Source organism: Astyanax mexicanus, chromosome 1, assembly GCF_023375975.1.
Source record: "Astyanax mexicanus isolate ESR-SI-001 chromosome 1, AstMex3_surface, whole genome shotgun sequence".
In the NCBI taxonomy this organism is placed as follows: domain Eukaryota; kingdom Metazoa; phylum Chordata; class Actinopteri; order Characiformes; family Acestrorhamphidae; genus Astyanax; species Astyanax mexicanus.
In genome coordinates this window covers 25,879,119-25,899,780 of record NC_064408.1, presented here as the reverse complement: position 1 = coordinate 25,899,780, position 20,662 = coordinate 25,879,119, and the positions used below count along the sequence as shown (strand labels likewise).

General features: G+C 37.7%; 1 protein-coding gene across 8 annotated transcripts in view; it reads right to left on the bottom strand.

The window, feature by feature from the left end:
• acaca (acetyl-CoA carboxylase alpha) overlaps nt 1-18,143 on the bottom strand; it is a 59,073-nt gene extending 40,930 nt beyond the window's left edge. For 6 of the 8 annotated variants that reach the window (XM_049475309.1, XM_049475325.1, XM_049475341.1 and 3 more), the window contains exons 1-14: nt 17,908-18,142; nt 13,821-14,070; nt 9,533-9,665; nt 8,680-8,818; nt 7,150-7,259; nt 6,957-7,038; nt 6,762-6,860; nt 4,969-5,075; nt 4,758-4,868; nt 4,383-4,592; nt 2,636-2,806; nt 975-1,136; nt 602-765; nt 99-249 (exon numbers count right to left, since the gene is read on the bottom strand). In XM_049475309.1, the coding sequence (XP_049331266.1) occupies nt 99-249; nt 602-765; nt 975-1,136; nt 2,636-2,806; nt 4,383-4,592; nt 4,758-4,868; nt 4,969-5,075; nt 6,762-6,860; nt 6,957-7,038; nt 7,150-7,259; nt 8,680-8,818; nt 9,533-9,665; nt 13,821-14,041 (1,860 nt within the window). In that variant the 5' untranslated portion in view covers nt 14,042-14,070; nt 17,908-18,142. Of the gene's footprint in view, nt 1-98; nt 250-601; nt 766-974; nt 1,137-2,635; nt 2,807-4,382; nt 4,593-4,757; nt 4,869-4,968; nt 5,076-6,761; nt 6,861-6,956; nt 7,039-7,149; nt 7,260-8,679; nt 8,819-9,532; nt 9,666-13,820; nt 14,071-16,874; nt 17,325-17,907 lie in introns of those variants that run through there. The other 2 variants (XM_049475323.1, XM_049475320.1) reach the window with 2 other exon arrangements.
• Between the last annotated feature and the right edge of the window lie 2,519 nt (nt 18,144-20,662).

The window sequence follows — 20,662 nt, the reverse complement described above, 5'->3', positions numbered from 1 at the left end:
CAGCAATTCTACAATCTCAAAACAGTTGCATGGTACGCTATTATACAGTTCTCCACTAATCTCCAATAGTATAATTAGGCATGTGGAAGAATCTGCACCTGCATCTTCTCAGAGATGAGTCTGTCCAGCCAGCCGGTGTCAATGCTGTTGTGCTGGAAGCTCTCCGTCTCCAGCAGTTTGATCAGATACTCCACTGTGGTCCTGAAGTCCCCTCTGATAGACAGCTCTTTCAGAGCTACCACCATGTTTCTGCAAACAAAACTCTCCTTTAAACAGTCTTATCAAAAAAGCATTAAAAAAAAGGATAAAAATGTATACAATTTGAATAAAAATAAAAATTATTGCTGTATTTTGATGTCTGAGTGGCCTGAAAAAGCTTTCAAATGACTGCAACAATCTGTACAATCCAGATAAAAGCATCTGCTTTCTGCTGTTATCAGATACAAAAAAGTGGCATCAGTGCATCTCCATCTATTGTCTTGTCACATTCCTAATTGATTTACTATGTGCTTATAGGAAATCATTCCTAAATATAATTATTTGACTGACTATGCAGTTGTGCTACAAGGAAGTGTGTGTGTGTGTGTGTGTATACACTCACGAGATAGCCTCTTCACGGTTCTCGCCCCATGAGAAGCAGTGTCCAAACTGAGAATCTGCAAACTCGTGCAGCCCACCTGCAGCTGCCACGCTGAAGTAGCCCCACACGTTTTTGTTGCTGCGGAAGTTCAGCTCCTGTACAGTCCCTGAACTGGGCTTGAACCCCTGGTTTAGAAGACAAATAAGCAAATTACACAAACACACACACACGCACACACACACACACATAACTATCTACTCTTTAGTAGTTATTTCTATATATCCAGCCACTTTCCTACTGAATGCATGTTTATGAGATCTTTGTAGTGACGGCATAAATATTGTCCATTCAGGGTTGAATCTATCACCCCAGAACAGGGGGATCTCTCACATACCTCATCTGGGTTTTCACTGGTGATACGGGCTGCAATGACATGTCCTCGGGGGGAGGGGGTGGTAGAGAGCCCCTCAAAGTCAATGGCTGAGTCTCCCCACGGCTGCATGCCGTACAGCATGCGGATGTCCTTGATGCGGTGCAGAGGGATGCCCATGGCAATCTGAAACACACATAAAACACATTCACACAGGTTATACATTAAAAACACCTGATCTACAGGTAAATACAGTGCACACAAAGTTTGTGCAAAGTGTAGGCAACATATAGCTCTGGAAAAAAAAATAAGAGACCACTTAAAAATGATGAGTTTCTTTTATTTTAACAAATTGAAAACCTTTGGATTATAATTAAGAGGAAGACGGATGATCACAAGCCATCAAACCAAACTGAACTGCTTGAATTTTTGCACCAAAAGTGGCATAAACTTATCCAAAAGCAGTGTGTAAAACTGGTGGAGGAGGACATGGTAAGATGCACGAAAACTGTGATTAAAAAAACTGGTGTTATTCCACCAAATATTGATTTCTGTACTCCTTAATCTTTTTAATATTAACTTGTTTTCTTTGCATTATTTTGGGTCTTTTTGCAAATAAACCCTCTAAACAATGGTTCATTTTACTCAAACATAAACCTAGAAATAGCAAAATAAGAGAAACTGATGCAGAAACTGAGGTGCTCTCTTAATTTTTTCCAGTGCTGTATAAGACAGTTGCGCCAGTCAGAGGCCAAGACTACTTAAGACATTAGAATCTGTGTGAAGCTTTTATATTTCATGGAGTTTGAATTTCTGAAAAACATGTTCTGGAGTCATGGAGTTTACAACCTTTAAATCAACTTAATTTTGAACAAAATAACCACAGCAGCAGTACTCTGTCCGATCCACTCATACAAGCACAATAATTCTGCAGTGCTGAGAATGACCCACCACCCAAATAATGGCTGCTCTGTGGTGGTTCTCTGGGGTCCTGGCTATTAAAAAACAGGGAGAAAGGAGGATAATAAAGTGTGCAAGGACTACTGTCAAAGTGCTTCTATATGGCCAGTGGAGCTGAAAAAATGGACAGTGAATGTAGAAGCAAGACGGTGTTTATAATAAAGTGGTGGTCTCCTGCCATATATTTTTCTCTTTCATTCACAGCAACATTATGCAATTATTTCTTTCCCTCTCACTGTCTCTTCTGAGTTGCAGCCATCACAGAGTTTGTTACGTAAGAGCATTAACCCTCCCCCCACACACATATTGGCCCTGTAGCCCACTGTCCTCAGCAGCAGCCAGAGTGACCCAGATCTAGCACTACACAGAGGCACTATACTCTAGAGGTTGCTGTGGAGACAAAGACATTTAAGGCTAATGCTAAATGGTAGAAAAGATGAGGTGGCAAGTCTAAGTGCTGTGTATGCGTCATGTTTTATGGTCAAACACACACGCATGCACACACACCTTAAAAAAAAAGAAACAATACATTTGCAGTACTCTTATCTATAGAGAACTGATCTGCAGCCTTTTAAACGCACATTTAAACAAAAGCACACACGCACACACACACACACACACACACACACACACACACACACACACACACACACACACACACACACACACACACACACACACACACACACACACACACACACACACACACACACACACACACACACCTGCAGCTGGGCAGCAGGAAGGTTGACGTCAGCCACCATCTCTGTGCAGGGGTGTTCCACCTGCAGACGTGGGTTCAGTTCTAGGAAGTAGAAACTGCCGTCCTGACTGTACAGATACTCCACTGTGCCTGCGCTCACATAGCCCACCATCTTAGCCAGCTTCACTGCACACTGAGAGAAAAAACACACACACACAAGAACAACAATAAGGCACTGATTCAGTTGAACAGACTGAATAATCTGTCAATATGACGACTCATACAGAATTAATAGAGAACTCACTCTTGTGCGCATTCTAAATTCTAAAAGTCTCTGGGATGAGAAGCTGAAATTAGCTTTGATTAGCTTTTATTTTATTTAATTTTTCTGTTCCACCTTAAATGCTGCAGCTCCTGCTGTCTGTTGCACCATTAAAGGTGGAACAGGAAAGTTAGCTAGAACGACTAGCAATCTTTTTTATACTCGTTATGAACAATTCGGCCATAAAACATTGGAACTACACATTAAACTATGGTAATATAGTGTTAATCCACACTTTTAACAAGGAAAATACTTAAGAAAAAAAAAAAAACATAACAATAAGGCACTGATACCCACTGACTGACAACTTATACAGAATTAAGAGAACACACTCTTGTGTGCATTGTAAATTCTAAATTTTCCCTGTGATGAGAAGTTGAAATGCTTTGATTAGTTTTTATTTTATTTTATTTTTCTCTTTCACCTTAAATGCTGCAGCCCCTGCTGTCTGTTGCACCATTTAAGGTGGAACGGGAAAGTTAGATAAGATAGCTACTGAGACAAACTACTTTTTTTATGCTTGCTATGAATAATTCAGCCATAAAACATTGAAACTACACATTAAACTATGATAATATAGTGCTAATCCACACTTTTAACAAAGGAAAATACTTAAGAAAAGAAACACACAAGAACAACAATAAGGCACTAAAGCCCAATGACTGACTTGAACAGACTGAATAATCGGTCAATATGATAAATGATAGATAAAACTCACTCTTGTGAGCATTCTAAAAATCTAAATCACTAATAAAAATTAATTAATTAATTGAATTGAATTAATTGAATTGAATTAATTAAATGGAATCACTTAAACTTAATTTAGCATACTGCTAAAATAAAAAAAAAAAACTGAATGAGATGTGTGCAACAGTAATAGCACAACATATACAAGTTATGTTTTTTTTCTCCCAATATGCTAAACTCTAAAACATACAAAACAAAGTTATAACACATCATTAATTCATTAATTCATTATGTTCATTTATTAGCTAACTTTCATTTCATGGACAAACATTTTATTAATTTTAGAATAGATTTTATATTTTTATTTTACATTTGTCCTTATGTTATATTGATATTATTCTAACATGTCTAAAAAACAATGTTTTTAATAAGTTTAAAACAATTGCAACTTAAATGCCACATAGACCTGTGAAATATTGCTAATAATTATGGACAATGACTTCTCACCTCAACCTTTTTTTTTAGCTGCAAAACCACTAAGTACAGTATTTTACTGATGAAAATTAAGTTTTTGTAAAACTTTATGAACTTATTGGCCAGTGTCAAATGTGCTACAACTGTTCTCCTTTTTACTCCTTTCACAACAAAGGAGAAGTAATCAAGCAATTCACTAACAGCTGCACTAATCAGTGGGACAGTTAGCTACTGTATCTATTTAATGATATGAATTGTTGATATAAAAAAAAATCTGGCCATATACCCCCTCCATATTCTCAAACACATCAGAGGTGGCGATGGTGGCAGGGGCCTCTTCTATGATTTTCTGGTGTCGTCGCTGAACGGAGCAGTCTCTGCCGAACAAGGAGATGGCGTTTCCGTACTGATCTGCCAGGATCTGCACCTCCAGGTGGCGTGCGTGCTTAGCCAGGCGCATGACGAATATCGGGGAGCCAGGAACCTCCGTTTGCACCTAAGATGTGTAACAGTCCGTTGAGAAAACATATTCACTGCATTTGTGCTTCATGAATTTCTATTACTATACAAACAATTACTTACTGCTTGTGGTTAATGCTGTTCTGCAGCATCCACAGAAAAGTATTTTATAATTACATCTTTAAAAATGATGACCACTGACCTGTCTGAAGAGGATGGGGAAATCATCTGCACTGTTGACCTTGCGAATGCCCTTTCCTCCTCCACCCTCTGAGGCTTTCACCATCACAGGATAGCCCACCTTTTCTGCAGCCTGACATTAAGAGCAAAGTGGTAAGATACGCCAACAACTAATAGCTAAGAGAGGAACCAACATAGCAAAGGTGTGGAATGATGTTGAGAATTCTCAGTACCTTTAGACCATCCTCCACGTCATTGATACAGCCCTGCTCGTAGAGATCTTCTGGAACGTTGATGATATGCTTCTTCTGGTCATTTTCTGACCACTCAACGGTTAGCCCTGTGAGGGTACACAAACATACAGATTCATACATCTTGTAGCGGACACTGTTTATAGATTGCCTTTTGACTGATGGTGTCTTATGCCCAATTAAGGGCAGACCTAAACTACACTTTTGCAATGGCTTAGTCTTTTTGGTCAGTACACCCTGGTTCCATTCTCTTTCTCTTCTTTAAAAATTTGGCCAAAATGTCTGCCATGTTGTCAAATTTGCAACCAGAGTCTGAACAGGAGCAGTTGTCTCTTTTTTCACAAATGTTATCTACGGAACAATCTGTTACATTGACTTCACATAAGGAACAGATTTAACCAGAGCCATGAGAACAGTAAATATATATATCCCAGCTGGAATGGACTGAAAGTACAATAATCAAGCTGATAACCAACCATTCCAATGATCATTTAACCTCAGTAACCTTTAGTTTACCTGTATTATGTTTACACTGAGAACAAAGGGGACAAAATCAAAAATAGTTCTTAGAGTTTATAGATCAGATCCTGCAAGTTCATAATGGTCAGTCAATGGTCAGACCAAGCTAAGTATAATGGCTATTTTTTTCCTAATAATAAAAGGATGCTAGTAAAGAATTTCTTTTTGCAATTGAATTTACAATACTGTTCCACTGTTAGTTACTGTAGCATTTTAGGTAAGTAATCAAATTAATGCCATATTTAATACTGGCATTTGAAAATACTTATACTGCTGAGGGCTGCAACGAGAGTTTCTGTGGGTGTATATTTGGTGAGTCAACATATTCATGAAAACGTTCAGGGTCAAAATAATCATATAGCATATTACAGCACCAATGTGTTTTTGTATACTGCAAGGCATATGACAAGACTCACATTTTAACTACTGGTTGGCTGGTGTTATGACCTGGTAATTATATCAGAACTGTCAGATAATCTGAGGACACATATTTCTTTTTGTACTTTGTAACTGTTCACAGGTCAGAGAGCCCTTTCCGATCTTTACAAAAGAAAATTCAAATGTTGGGTAGTCTAGAATAAGGTTTAGTTGCAGTCCCAGAAACTGACCCTATAAAAGCAGTGTGTGTAGACAATGCTGATCTGCTTTTACCAAAAGCTCTGCACTTTATTACTTTTACTGCAGTTTATTCCTTTATATATAAATGGTCCAGTAATGAAAAAGGTTGTTTCTGGAGACACAAAATTACTTTTGACAAATATATTTTAGACCTAATGCTAGTTTAAGAGCGATTAATTCCATTTTCTACATTTTACAGATGTAATACAGCAGTTTTTGCATAGACATACAAAAAACATTTAAAAAAATATGCGTTACATTGGTATTTTCCAATGCCGGGGTTGTGCCAAATTCAGCACCCCCGCCAGGAAAAGCATTCTGGAGCCTCCCCAGTGAGGGAGTGCTTTTCCTGGCGGGGGTGCTGAATTCGGTACCATAGTAGTGCCGAAATCTGCACCCCCGCCATGAAAAGCACCCCCTCTCGTAATCCTTATCTTCTAGATAAAAGCTTAGATAATCCGCTTTAACTTTACTTCGAAATACACTCTCAAGAGGGGGTGCTTTTCCTAGGTGGGGGTGCTGAATTCGGCAGAACAACGCCGAACATCCCTAATTTTGATGCACAAAATGCTGCCCTTGCCAGAAAGCAGCATTTACTTTTAATCAAGTTGCATGTAAATAAGCATAAACAAACAGACCTGATCCGCTCCATGGTAGAGTGGGGATGCCAGCAGTTTGTGCCACAATAGAAGAGGCAATCTTGTCTCCTAGAGCCCACATCGCCTGGCTGGGAGGACCTGCGAGTTGAGAAAAATCACAAAGGGAAATATTACCACAAACACAACAGTCTACTAATAATCCAATATACACGTGCATAAGTGTTAGAGACAAACCCATGAAGGCAATGCCGTTTTTGTGCAGCAGCTCAGGAAGTTTAGGGTTCTCCGATGCATGACCCCAGCCAGCCCACACAGCCTATAGTTAGAAATGGATAAAAGTGAGATTTGATGAGAACTCCTACAGCAGGAATAGCATTATCTGCATTTTACAGATTATTGTAAATGTGGCATTTTCTGTCTGAAATACCTGAACTGGTATGCGCTTGGCAATGTCCAAAATAAGCTCCACATTCGCATAGTTGTTATTGTTGGTTCCTCCAGGAACTGGTACATAGTGATCAGCCATTTTGATGTACTCTGTGGGAATCACAAAAAAAAAATCTAATTTAATGGCTGGAATTTGCGTTCACAAGATTGTTTCTGTAATAACAAAAAGTCATTAAACTTATAAATCCATAATTCTATAACTTACATGTACATTAACATTTTTCTTATTCCTGTTATGGAACTTATCGAACACAATAGATTTATAATATTAATCCTACTTAGCAATAATAACCACAGTTAAACAACATTAACTACATCATGCTATCTGTCTAGTGCAATACAAGAATCCAAGGAGACATTATTGTCATTTCACATCAAACCTGGTGCATGAAGTAGAACGAAATTGTAGTCCCACAGTCCAGTTTAGACACAAGAGCAATTTGAAATAGATAAATATAAAGACACAATATATAAGGAGCAGGCTACACATGTATACACTTTTTCATATACTGTACATAATGCACATATTTATATATACAGACATACAAATATACTTACTGTCACAAAAAAAAAAAAAAAACTTATGCCCAGTACTGTTCACTTAATGTTGGCATGTTTGTCGTTTTAACATAATGTAAGTCTTGTTTTTATTCTTTAAATTGTGTCCAAACTGTCAGAAATGCTCAAAATGACTCGGAATAAACACATTTAAAAAGTTTTACTCCATATATGTCTTACATTACTGCTCTCTTGTTAGCTTGATCAAATTTTATTGACAATATGCTCACATTCCCCTTTTCCTTTCCCTATCTATCTATGAAATGTGATCGACATACTGTCTTTACATTTTAAATTAATACATTTTAAATTATGAGAGGCCCTCAGACTGTCTACTCATCCATGAAGGCATTTCTCAAACTTCCACCTCACCGAACTGAGTCTCATTCTCTATTAATTAGGACAAACATGTCTATGACAAAGCCAGCCCTCAACTGTAAACTGAAATGCTGCTGGTTAGGCCTTTGTTACAGTATGTTTCATATCCCAAGCGCCTCCTCCTTCGTCATAATGCATTTCTAAACTTTCCTTCTGTAAATGCATCTAATGATACATCTCATTAGTGATGCTCCTGGAATCATAGGGTTTTTTTTCTGGTTTTTCCACATCATACACCCTCACCCATGTAACCCTGCTGAGGTTGATCAGACCACAGCTTGTGTCCATATGGCTAGCTAGCTACCACTGCTCTATGGTCCTCTTCTCTTGGGTCTAAGCCATCTTGAGGCCCTCTCTGCCGCATCAGTGGTCTTGCGGATGGTTCTCCTCTTTTGCTCTCCCAGGATGCCTAAACTGCTTAAGGTTCTGGCCAGAGAACATGCTGCGAAACCTCTGCATCGAACCTGTACTGGGAGGCACCTCGCATTCCATCCAACCTGCTGACAGTTGCTAACCAGTCCTGTGTACCTGGAGAGAGTTTCCTCTCTTCCTCTCAGTTATATTATTCACTTACCTGCATTGGCCTTCAGATCCTCAGGGGTGACCATAACGACAAAGCGGATGGCCCGCTCATTCCGGAACATCTCATAAGCCCAGCGTCGGATAGAGCGCATACACTTGACTGCAGCAATGCCATTGTTGGCAATGAGCACCTAAAATATCAAAATATATTGAGTTTTGATCTACAGTCAGCTTTATAGTTCAGTTTATTAAATTCTTACATTCAACTAAACTCACACATTCAATACACACTCGATTCCAATCAGTGAATTGCAAACATTTCTAACAATAAATAAGAGGCAATAGATGACAGTTAGCATGATGCAGATGTTTTAGCCAGATGTCTGATGTCTTATTTTCAATAAATCAATAGAAAGATAAACTATGTTTTTTGTAGTGGGGAAAACTGTATAAATAACACCACAAAGCAGGTATTATTTGGATAGTGGGTCATTATCAGCACTGCAGTGACATGGAAATGATGGTGTGTTGTGCTGGTATGAATGGATCAGAAACAGCAATGCTGCTGGAGTTTTTAAACACTGTGTTCACTCACTGTCCACTCTATTAGACAGACCCACCTAGTTAGTCCACCTTGTAGGTGTAAAGTCAGAAGTAGAAGCTCATTTGTCTGTTGCTTCACACTCTGTGTTGCCAGCACTACTGTGAATGCTGAGAATGACCCACTACCCAAATACCAATGAAGAACAGGAAGAAACTCGGGTAAAAAAGTATGTAGAAAAACAGATGGAGTAAAGTCTGTAATTATAGAACTACAAACTGCCCCTACACAGTACATGGAGCTGATACAATGGAAAATGAGTGTAATAAAGTGGGTGATCAATGTTTGTGGTGACCTAACTTACCTTTTCAATGACTTTATTTCCTCCAAAGCGGGTGACAAACTCAGCAGGGGAGGCCACTGTGAAGTCCCTCTGCAGGTCTATGCGCCTCCGATCTCGGCCCTGCTTCACCAAGTGCAGCCCTGACATACTGGGCCTTAAAGAAGAGAAATCAAAACAATTTACTTAAGATTGGATATGACATGATATAGATGCATAGCTGTTTAAAATGATTCACTGTTGTAGTATATAATTATTTTTGCACATTTTTTTTCTATTTTTCATCATATCTCATTCAGCATGTCACATAACCACAGAACCACACTGGTCCAACATTCAGATTGTGACCACTTGGGATTCAGGTGACAAGAAGGTCCCAGATGATGGATGTTGCTTTGTTAAACAGGAGGTTTTCTAAAAACTAACCAGAGTTTAAATTAACTATAATATTCCTGCACTCCCCAGGAGAATTTTACAATCAATTCCCAGAATATATAAATGCTCTTATGCATGAAACCAATGACAGAGGTGTAGGTCAGTATCCCTGACCCTGAAATCATGAACCTAATACTTAAAACGTGAAAAAGAATTGCACAAACCTCACACATAAATCATCACACAGCTTCCTCAAACTGCACTGAGTTCTAAAGAAATTTTAATCACTAGCTATACATCATTCTTTTGTACACAGTGAGTCTTTTTGGTATCAAAAACCATGAAAGAAAGAAAGAAAGAAAGAAAGAAAGATAAAAAGATAAAAAGATAGAAAGATAGAAAGATAGAAAGATAGAAAGATAGAAAGATAGAAAGATAGAAAGATAGAAAGATAGATAGATAGAAAGATAGATAGATAGATAGATAGATAGATAGATAGATACTTTATTGATCCCTGAGGGGAAATTCTTGAATTTCTTAAAATTCTTGAAATTCTTAAAAGTAAGCCTGTTTGTGTCACAGTGAAGTGTGTAATGATTTAGGTATGCACTTCACCAACACCAGTGTCGGACAGCATTTCTCACCTTGAAAGCAACTTTTTACTGCATGTTTTTCATTACTGAGGTGTCTGTAACCATCATTTTTAAAGAACATAGATGGATTACAATAAAAGCAAAAATTGCTGCTCTCTGGTTGTCCTGACCATTAAGGAACAGGGTGTATGGATGATAATACAGTATGCAGAAAACAAACAGACTTTACTTTGTAATTATAGAATTACAAACTGCTCCTATTGTACACAGAGCTGATGAAAAGGACAATGAGTGCAGAAACAAGGAGGCAGTGTTAATGCAGCGGCCGGACAACGCATATGTTGGCCCTACTTAAGATCTAGCCTGGCATCTATATGATGAAATTAGTTTTAACACAGTGCTACAACAAATACTCCTAACAAAATCAAAGACAGAACTTCATATTACCCTCTGTAAATTTATAAAAGTTACTTTTTTGTATCTATGCATAGCTTTTCATTAAAAAGCATACAATGCAGTTTTAGCAGAATGTATAGAGCTAAAATTTGCACCTGGTCACTTTATGTGTCTATAGATACAGGATTATATCTGGATTAGGCCAAAATACACATTTAAATCAGATACAAATGCAGTTATTTAAACCAGTTAAGGAGCTGGTCTGAGACACATTTGAACCACATGTTATAGCAGTGTAAACACATCAGACTTTCCAATATGCATTTGACAACCAAAACTTCTCCCAATATAACTGAAACACCCAAAGAAATGTGGCACAGTGCATATTCTGTAGCCAGATTTCAGCTTGATTAACTGAAGATGACTAATGCATACAATCTAGATAGTAGTAACATTTATTAAGTGACGGTTTACTGTTTTGAGTGTTTATAATAAAATACAGAAAATAAACAGTATTTAAATAATTCTGCGTATATTTTAATTAGTATATATTAAACTAGTTTTTAATCACAGTTTTCATGCATCTTGGCATGTTCTCCTCCACCAGTCTTACACACTGCTTTTGGATAACTATATGCCACTCCTGGTGCAAAACTTTAAGCAGTTCAGCTTGGTTTGATGGCTTATGATCATCCATCTGCCTCTCGATTATATTCCAGCCTTTTTTTTATTTGGTAAAATGAAAGAAACTCATAATTTTTAAGGGGTCTCTTATTTTCTTTTTCCGAGCTGTATATTTTCTCGCTGAAGGTTTTCTTGATCTTACAGATTCTACTCAATTTTCAGCTATTTGCCATTTAATTCATTAAACGTAATTAGACTGGCTTGTCGCATCAATTTAAGACAAAGGCTCTACATTCTACCCTTCAAGTGCAGTTTCCTAGAAAGCACATTATATCGTTCTTAAGAAGCCTAAACCACAAGTGCAGAAAAAGGAGGGGGAAGAGGAGACGGGCTGTGAAAAGACAAAAATCTTTCCTGTCCTTCAGGAATGTGAGCCAGAGGGGAGGCCCGAGTGTGTGTGTTTGGCTGAAATCCGTATGGCCTGACACTGCGTCGTTACATCATCACCAGCCCGCTGGTACATGCCTCCCCTACCTATACACGCCATCATGCTTTTAGAAAAAAAGAAAACGGCTCAAACAGCAACTCCTCCTCCTGACCAATAAGAAAACAGCACGGCAGAAGGCGGGTCCTATTGTGCCTGAATGGCAGTTTCAGCACCATCTGCTAGCCCCATTCACTCTAAGCAAAAGAGTTTTATGCAGAACAAAAGAGTTAGGAGTCACTGAATCGTAACTGTAAAATAATTTAGACCATTTTGACACTCTAACTGCACAGCATTCAGCACAGTTTACGATTATTAGTCAATTGGAGTTAAAGAGAGAAGGCAAAGCGCCACTGCAGCTGCACCAATCCGGCTCACACAGCAAAGCCCTGTGTGACAGTGGGCAGGGGGTGGGGGGGTGGGGGGGTGGGGGGGGTGCAATGAGGGAGACCTCCATGAACCCACTGTCCACCATTTTACACCTCCCAGACATGTATACAGCAAAACTGTAATTGGCAAAATAAGTGAATGGCTGTTGGTGAAAATATAAAATACAGCTCAGGAAAAAAATAAGAGACCAGTTTCTCTGATTTTGCTATCTATAGGTATACATTTGAGTAAAATGAACATTGTTCTTTTATTCTATAAACTACGGACAACATTTCTCCCAAATTCCAAATAAAAATATTTAGAGCATTTATTTGCATAAAATGAGAAATGGCTTTCAGACCTCAAATAATGCAAAGAAAAACAAGTCCATATTCATAAAGTTTTAAGAGTTCAGAAATCAATATGTAGTTTAATATCCCTGGTTTTTAGTCACAATTTTCATGCATCTTGGCATGTTCTCCTCCACTAGTCTTACACACTGTTTTTGAATAACTTTATGCCACTACTGGTGTAAAAAATCAAGCAGTTCAACTTGCTTTGAAGGCATGTGATCATCCATCTTCCTCTTTATTATATTCCAGAGGTTTTCAATTTGGTAAAATCAGAAGAAAGAAACTCATCATTTTTAGGTGGTCGTTTATTTTTTCCCCAAAGCTGTAATATAAATGATCCTTTAATGTTTTTTTTTATTTACAATACCAAAATTCTACCTGAACGCAATAGTGTTGTTAGGTGGTAGTTAACTGGTGTTAATTAAGTGCCTACTAGGGTATCTCTGGTGTTTGTTATGGTATCAAAGGTGTTTTTTAGGTGTTTGTTCTGGTATCTTAGAGTGTTGCTAGGATGTTGCTAAGAGGTTGCTTTGGTATCCTAGGTGGTTGCTACAGTTTTGCAATGAGATAGCAATGATATTTTGGGAGTTTCAAGGAATTGGTTGCTGGTTGGGTGTTATATATGTATTTGTAACATTTGTTATATTTGAGTGGTGCCAAAATGCACAACCCATTAATTCCTGAAGGAATAACATGCAAAAAAGTTGAGGCTATGTGGAAACCATGCTGGCATCACATAACTTGATAAAACCATCTGGAGATGAAAAGCAGTCAATAATATATGGCACATGAGACACAGCTAAATACTAACAATAACAAACATGTAATGTAAAGTACCATAATATAAATCAGATAAGAATATTATTTATTTAATTTTTGTATTATTATTATTTATATTGTAAAGCATAAGATCATCTTCACCTTTCATATTCTGTATTTATATATAAATGGTTTTATGATTAAAAGTCTTTCTCTAGGGTCTTATTTTACTACTAGAGAGCATACTAACTCATTTTAAGAGCAATCCTTCAATGCTTTTAAAATTCTTACATTTCTTTACTGAATCAACATTTTGCAACATGCCCCAAAATAAGCAAAAATCTGAACCCATTCCTGACCTCATGTTGTGCAATGGCCCGTCCAGGCTTTCGAAGCCCATCTCGTATGTGCTGTCTGAGCTGACGGAGGATGGAGAGAGGGAGCGCTCTTTCTCCTCCACGGGAATCTCCACCTTGCTCAGAATCTCATCCTCAGAGTTGTCCTCCGACACAGAGCCAATGATGAAGTGAGAGGCCAGGCCAACCGGAGGCTTCTCCACTGGCGGTTCCTGCTCTGCCATGGCTGGACGACACTGGCAGGCACCAAACACTGGAGACACAGAGAGGCACAGATGATTTTACACATTTTAAAGTTGAGGGGTTTTAATATTCATTCTGCATTAAATGTTATAAGTCACATGTGTCAAACACAAGGCCCGCGGGCCAAATGTGGCCCGCCACGTCTTTTTATGTGGCCCGCGAGAGCTTGTAAGATCTTAGTGTCTATAATAAATAAGTCAGAAGCGTTCTTTGACCAAAAAATACATTTCCCACAATGCTTGTCGATTGTATTACCCGCAAAGTTACGGCTTACTGCCACTACACGGCAGTGTAGTCATTGATGTGGAAACCCTGCCGGAGGGAAGGTGTAACTTCGCGGGTGGAATTGAGACATATAAATGTTTATCCCATAATGTCCAGAAAAAGAGAAGTTGATGCAGACGGACGGCTGTGCTTCAAGGCGAAAGACCGGTATGCCTTTTGTGTTACGAAGAGTGTTACTGACCAAAATAAACGCTTTTTAGGAGAGATATAAGTTCTGTGTAAATATTTATAAGACAATAGCTGACAAAATCTGTTTTAATGACGTTAATAAACATCACTGGGACAGCGCTAGTCGCAGTTTCACCGCAGCAAAGTACGAGGACGTGAATCACTTATCTAACCAGCCTTTACTAATTTCTGCCCTCAATAACCCTTTCAATAACCTCCAATAGCCTTTAATAGTCTTCAGTAGCCTTCAACAGTCTAACCTTGCAGCCGTGGTGTGTCCACTAAACTCCGTAGTTATAAACATCCTGAGGTTAGCAGCGCGATAACTGACCTGTTTATAATGTAATCCCAGCAGTGACTCATGCTCTAAACGGCTGCTGTTAGCTGATTGGGCTGAAAGATGAACTGTAGAGAGCTGTATTATTCGGTTACAAAAATCTTTATTTCATACACAGAAGAACTTAAAAATTTTAAAAACGCTCCAGACTGGCTGAGCTGAGCCCTGTAGCCCGTGGCTGGGCTGTAGCTCTGACTCAGTAAAGACTGCGGACTTGTGGTGCTGCTGCTGCAGCTCCCACTAGTGGTTGGATGAGGAACTGCTAAATCTGAGGAAATGCTATGTTCTTAACAGCTCACAATTTGATTTTATATTTATTAAGCCTTATTTCAGTTAATAATTTCAAAGTTAATATAACTTGATGTCATGTCATTTCTATTCACTTGAATAGTTTGGTTCTTGATTGATGGAGTTTTTGGATTTCATGATATGACAAATTAAAAGGATTTATGTTAATAGAGCAACAAGCAAACATTTTTTCCATGCAACTGTAATATTTGATTGAATAAATAATATATTGAGAGTTATTTAACATTAAGGAGTAATTACATTCATTTACATATATTACATTTGGTTACATTTTATTACATTTATAAGTTACATCTGGCCCTCGGAGGACAGCCAATATGCCAATGTGGCCCTCGGCCAAAATGAGTTTGACACCCCTGTTATAGGTAGTCTAATCGGAGCTGTTTACAGCAGTGGTGAGAGGACCCAGATATCTGAAGAGATACATTTCAGAAAGTTATTACACAACATGGTTATAAATACACAGTCCAATGACCGAGACTTTTGTTTCACAATAGATAAAACATATTCTCTAAAACAAATGCAGAATAAAAAGGTAAATGGAGGATGATGCAAAAAAAGTCAATAAAATGGCTATACTTGCAATACTTTCTTTTATTACCACTGTAAAGACAACAGAGTTGGCAAGTGTCTCTACAATAAACAAATTTGCACTCTAAATAACTTTCCTCTAAATTATTAAAAAAATTCACTTTACAAAGCAGTGGGCAAATTAATAATATTCATTCATATAGCACATTTAAAATATGAGGTTTACAGTTAAGAAGTCATTAACCATTAAAAGAAAGACAAAATGCAACATACATCATAAAATGATGTAAGAAAAAAAGAAAGAAACAAAATAAAAAAAACACATATACCAAACTTTCCTCAATACATTTTAAACTGTTTCCCTGCAAAACATTTCTCTGGAGAATTATATGTTTATTACTTATAAAAGTATATAATTATATAGTATTATATATTATTTATTCTGTATAAGTTGAATACAATTATTTGTTTTTTTTTTACAGCTTTTAAACAATTAAAAAAACATTTTCTGTAGTTTTACACAAAATAACGGTTGCTATGCAGATTAATCAGGGTCAAGTACAGTTTATAACTGCAAGAATATATGCAAGCAACAATTTACTAATAACTGTCATTTTTTCTGCCTGTCAAAATGTACCAGTTTGTGATTTTAAAATTACTTATGTAAAACGTCAGTGTTTTTTTACTGTCTGTAAGGAGCTTCAGTACACATGAGTACAATTATTTTGACTACTCTTAAATACAGCTTACACACCATATTTGCATAAAAAGTAACTGACTTTTTGTCCTCTTAGTTATTTGATGTCTTAAATAGGGATGCACTGAAAAGATAATATTTGTCAAATGTAATGTGTTTTTTCATGCTTTTACCACAATTTAAAACATTTAAAAAGCTTTACTGTTAAATTATTTTGTGATTCCCTTATGTGGCATAACACTAAAAGTGCATTATTTAGCCATTTTATGCTGAAATGCTTTGATGGCAAAATATTGTGAATGCCTAAGGTTCAATTTAATTCTGTGCTGGTGATTTACTGCTAACTCCTCTTATTTTACACCAAATACTAAACAATACTGAGCTGTATCTTTTGCAGTTAATAGTTACTTTAACTTTTGTTATAGACATTTCTAGCAAGCTATTTAAACTCACAACACTTTTAGCTAGCTAGTCCTAGCTAACTTACCTCAGTGTTGCTGCTCCAGGCTGATCTACCCACCTCCTCCTTCTCCTCCTCTCCTCACAGTCCCAGCAGCACAGAACTCCAGTCTACACCATCACTGACCAGCTGACACTTCAGTAAGTTATCCTCTCAGTTCAGGTAAACCCAGGTTAGCTAGTGAATCTATAGTGCTGTATTTCCATCAGTACTGTCTGCTTTTAGCTATCTCACTTATCGATAACAGTAGTGTTCCTAGTTAACTGGCTGTACACAGAAACTGCACTGGGCACGCCTTAAAACCAGCCTGCTCAACCTGACAAACTAGTCCACACTCACACACACACCAGGAAAACCAGCTGCAGTGAGTGTTACACGTTATTACCTCCACTGTTAGACTAGCTAGGCTAGTTAAGCTAACTATGGCGAAAACTATAAGCTAACATTAAGAGCTTAAACGCTTTAAATACAGCTTAGAAAGAAACCAAGCCTGTGACGTCTCTGCGTCCTAGTAGACTAATTGTTAACTATACATTAAAGTTGAGGTTAGCCAGCTAGCTTGTTCATGTCCCTCTCTCTCTTTTATGGTCAATAACAACTCTGTTTTCGAGTGAACACTAAGTTATGTAGCTGTAAGCTGTTAGACAGTTAGACATTACATCTGACAGTTAGCTAAACTAGCTAATTAACGAGCTTGCTAACTGCATAATAGCATTTTAACCTAGCTAAGCTAGCTAACACCGGTAACTATAATACGCTTCGTGCGTTCCAATAATCATCCTTACGCTGTAATTAGGCAGCCTAGCTAGTGCGATAAGTTCTAGCTGCCACTAGCGCACTCTGCTCCATTTTTACGCACAAACTTGCGCTTAAACTAACCTAAGAAAGGAAATTAGCTAATGTTAAACATACTGTAATAAGCGTACGCAGTCATTAAGGCATATAGCTAGCTAAGCAGCTTAATTATAACACACGTATGCATGCACTGACTGGTTAGCTAGCTAAGTGTTCTACTTAGGGCACAAGTGCGCATATTGGAACACAGCCGTTATCCACTTACCGTGTAAGAAGAGCCGGCAAGCTATTCTGATGCGCTGCTGATTCCAACGGATTTCTCCTCTGTTTTTTTATTTTTATTAATTCTCTCCGGTCATAATCTCGTCCTCCGGCTGAGACTCGTCTCTCTCACAGCCGGCCGGTGAGAACACCCTGCAGCCCCTTTGACAGCAACATCACGGTGGTGTGATGCCGAGAGAGAAGGGGGGTTACTTTTGGCCATCTACCTCTGACCTTGGCCGCTCACCGACTCACGCCGCACGAAGGACCCAATCAGAACTCACGCCGCGGTCGCGGGGGCGGGCTCAACCATGCATATGCAGAAAGAAGGTGTGACCAATGAATGGAGGAGTCGACCGTGCCCACGTGCTCGACTCCAGTATGGCCTGATCTGAGCGAACGCGCTTTGCATTAAAGGAGCATCATTTGGTCTAACAGCCCTTCTCTCCTGCAGTGTTGGTCTTTGAGAGGCATATTTTGGACAGTATGAACTAAAACATGTTAGAATTGTTAAGTTTAAAACATCTCTTGATCATTAAAGCAGGTGCTCCTTACCTAAAAATATTTTTTTTCAACAATCATTTCTCGCCCTACAAGTCTGTTCCTTGGAATAACAGGTTTATCACGATTAACAGAAAGTCTCTTTTAATGCTGACTGGCTCAGAATAGTTTTTTTATGATTATGGTATAATATAAGAAACATTTACAAGTATAGCTATAGCCTGTACACATTGTTTAAGTTTAAATAAGTAACATTCACTACCCAGTGCACACTAACACGGGAGTTCAGGGAGTCTCCCGCAATTTAATAGGGGTTCCCTGATACCTGCACATTATATTAAATATCTCAGAATTGTCTGTGTTTTTGAAGGGTATGATGTCTGATATTGTCACTGTCAAAAAATAAAATAAAATCATATCTATACGTAAAATATAAATACTTAAAAAAAGTTCAATGCACTTTACCATGACATTTGGCATAATTCATGCATAAAAATTTTTGTATTTTTATTTTTTATTTTGTACCCAGTTTTCTCCCAAATTTAAACTAGGAGTGTGAGGACAAGCACATTCATTTTTTATAGTATATTAGTATATTGTGTCAAAAAGTAAAAAACGACAACAGGAGATGGTTATTCTATGACAATGACAAAATACTGCTATATACAGTACCAGTCAAGGTTTGGACAAACCTTCTCATTCAATGTCTTTTTTTCTTTTTCCTACATTGTAAATGAATACTGAAGTCATCTAGCATATGAAGGAACACATAAGGGATCATGTAGTAACTAAACGTGTTAAATAAAACCAAAATACTCTGGGAAGCATTAAGGTGCTCTTAACTAGGGTGCTGTTAACTTGCAGTTTCAGAGGCTGATAACTGTGATGAACTTATCCTGTGCAACAGAGGTAATTCTTGGTCTTCCTTTTCAGGGCTGGTCCTGATGAGAGCCAGTTTCATCATAACATTTTTGATAATCTTTGTGGCTGCACTTGAGGATACTTTCAAAGTTAGTGACTGATTTGATTGACTGACCTTCATTTCTTTAAGTATTTTTTTCTTTAGTTGAGTAGTTCTTGTTATAATAGGAATTAAAAGATTACTCAAATATGACAATTAGCGGTATACCAACTCTTCACAATACCTCTTCACAACTTCACAACTGATGCTCTCAAACATTAAGAAGCAAAAAATTCAAGTAATTAACTCTTGACAAGTTTAGCACAGCTGTTAACTAAAAGCCTCAATTCCAGATGACTCTACCGCATAAAGCTGACTGAGAATCCAGTTAAGATGTGTAAACTTTCATCTAAGCAAGCGGTGCATATATAAAACATATTGTGGTTTGTTTAACACTTTTTTTTGTTTGCTAAATAAATCCATATACTGTATTTTCCTTATAGTTTTGGTTACTGTAGTATTATTCTACAACACAGAAAAATAATTGAAAAAACACTGAATTTTAAAGTCTGTCCAAACATTTGATTCTGTATATTTTCTTGGTAACTCATCTATACATCCTATACCAGATTATCTCCACTCATTCCTGTTCCAGTTACAAAAGAAATTTCACCCAAAACTGGTCCTTAAATTAGGCAGAATCTGAATATTCGTCTACATATATTGCTACATATATACAGACACAACAATAAAAACAGTCAGTTTAAATAATAACAATGTGATGTTAGTTATGAATATTATTTTTGAATAACCCTAACTGTCTCCTGAACTGAACATCATTGAAAATGTGTGAACAGACCTGAAACAAGTTATGCAGCTTAATGACCCAAGAATATGTCAGAACCAGTGGCCTTCTGCAAACGCATTAAGGGTTTATGTATTGATTGATCTGTTCATTTTCCTTGAGAAAGAGGTATTTAGTCTGAAGGCAGTTAGTCTGAATTATATTAAAATGGTTGTATAAATAAAGTGTGACCTGTGCCTTTGTCCTGAGTCCACCCCAACCTGCCATGTAGACAGTGCAGTCTGAACCAGCTGTTGGGCAAACTGTTTGATTGAGTGTCATGAAATATCAGGCTGTATTTGTGCAACATGAGTTTTAAAATCGTGTTCAAAGGTCGGAAATCAGTCAGACATCACCTGTTCCATGTACAGATGAAACAGTAGATCAGGGCAGAGTTTCACAAACATCATTGTTACACAGATAACATGCCCATGTGGGGCTTGTATGAAAAGCCTGACTCTGCCTGAGACAGTTTTGTCAATGGGTTTAATGTTGGCCACAAATATGGACATC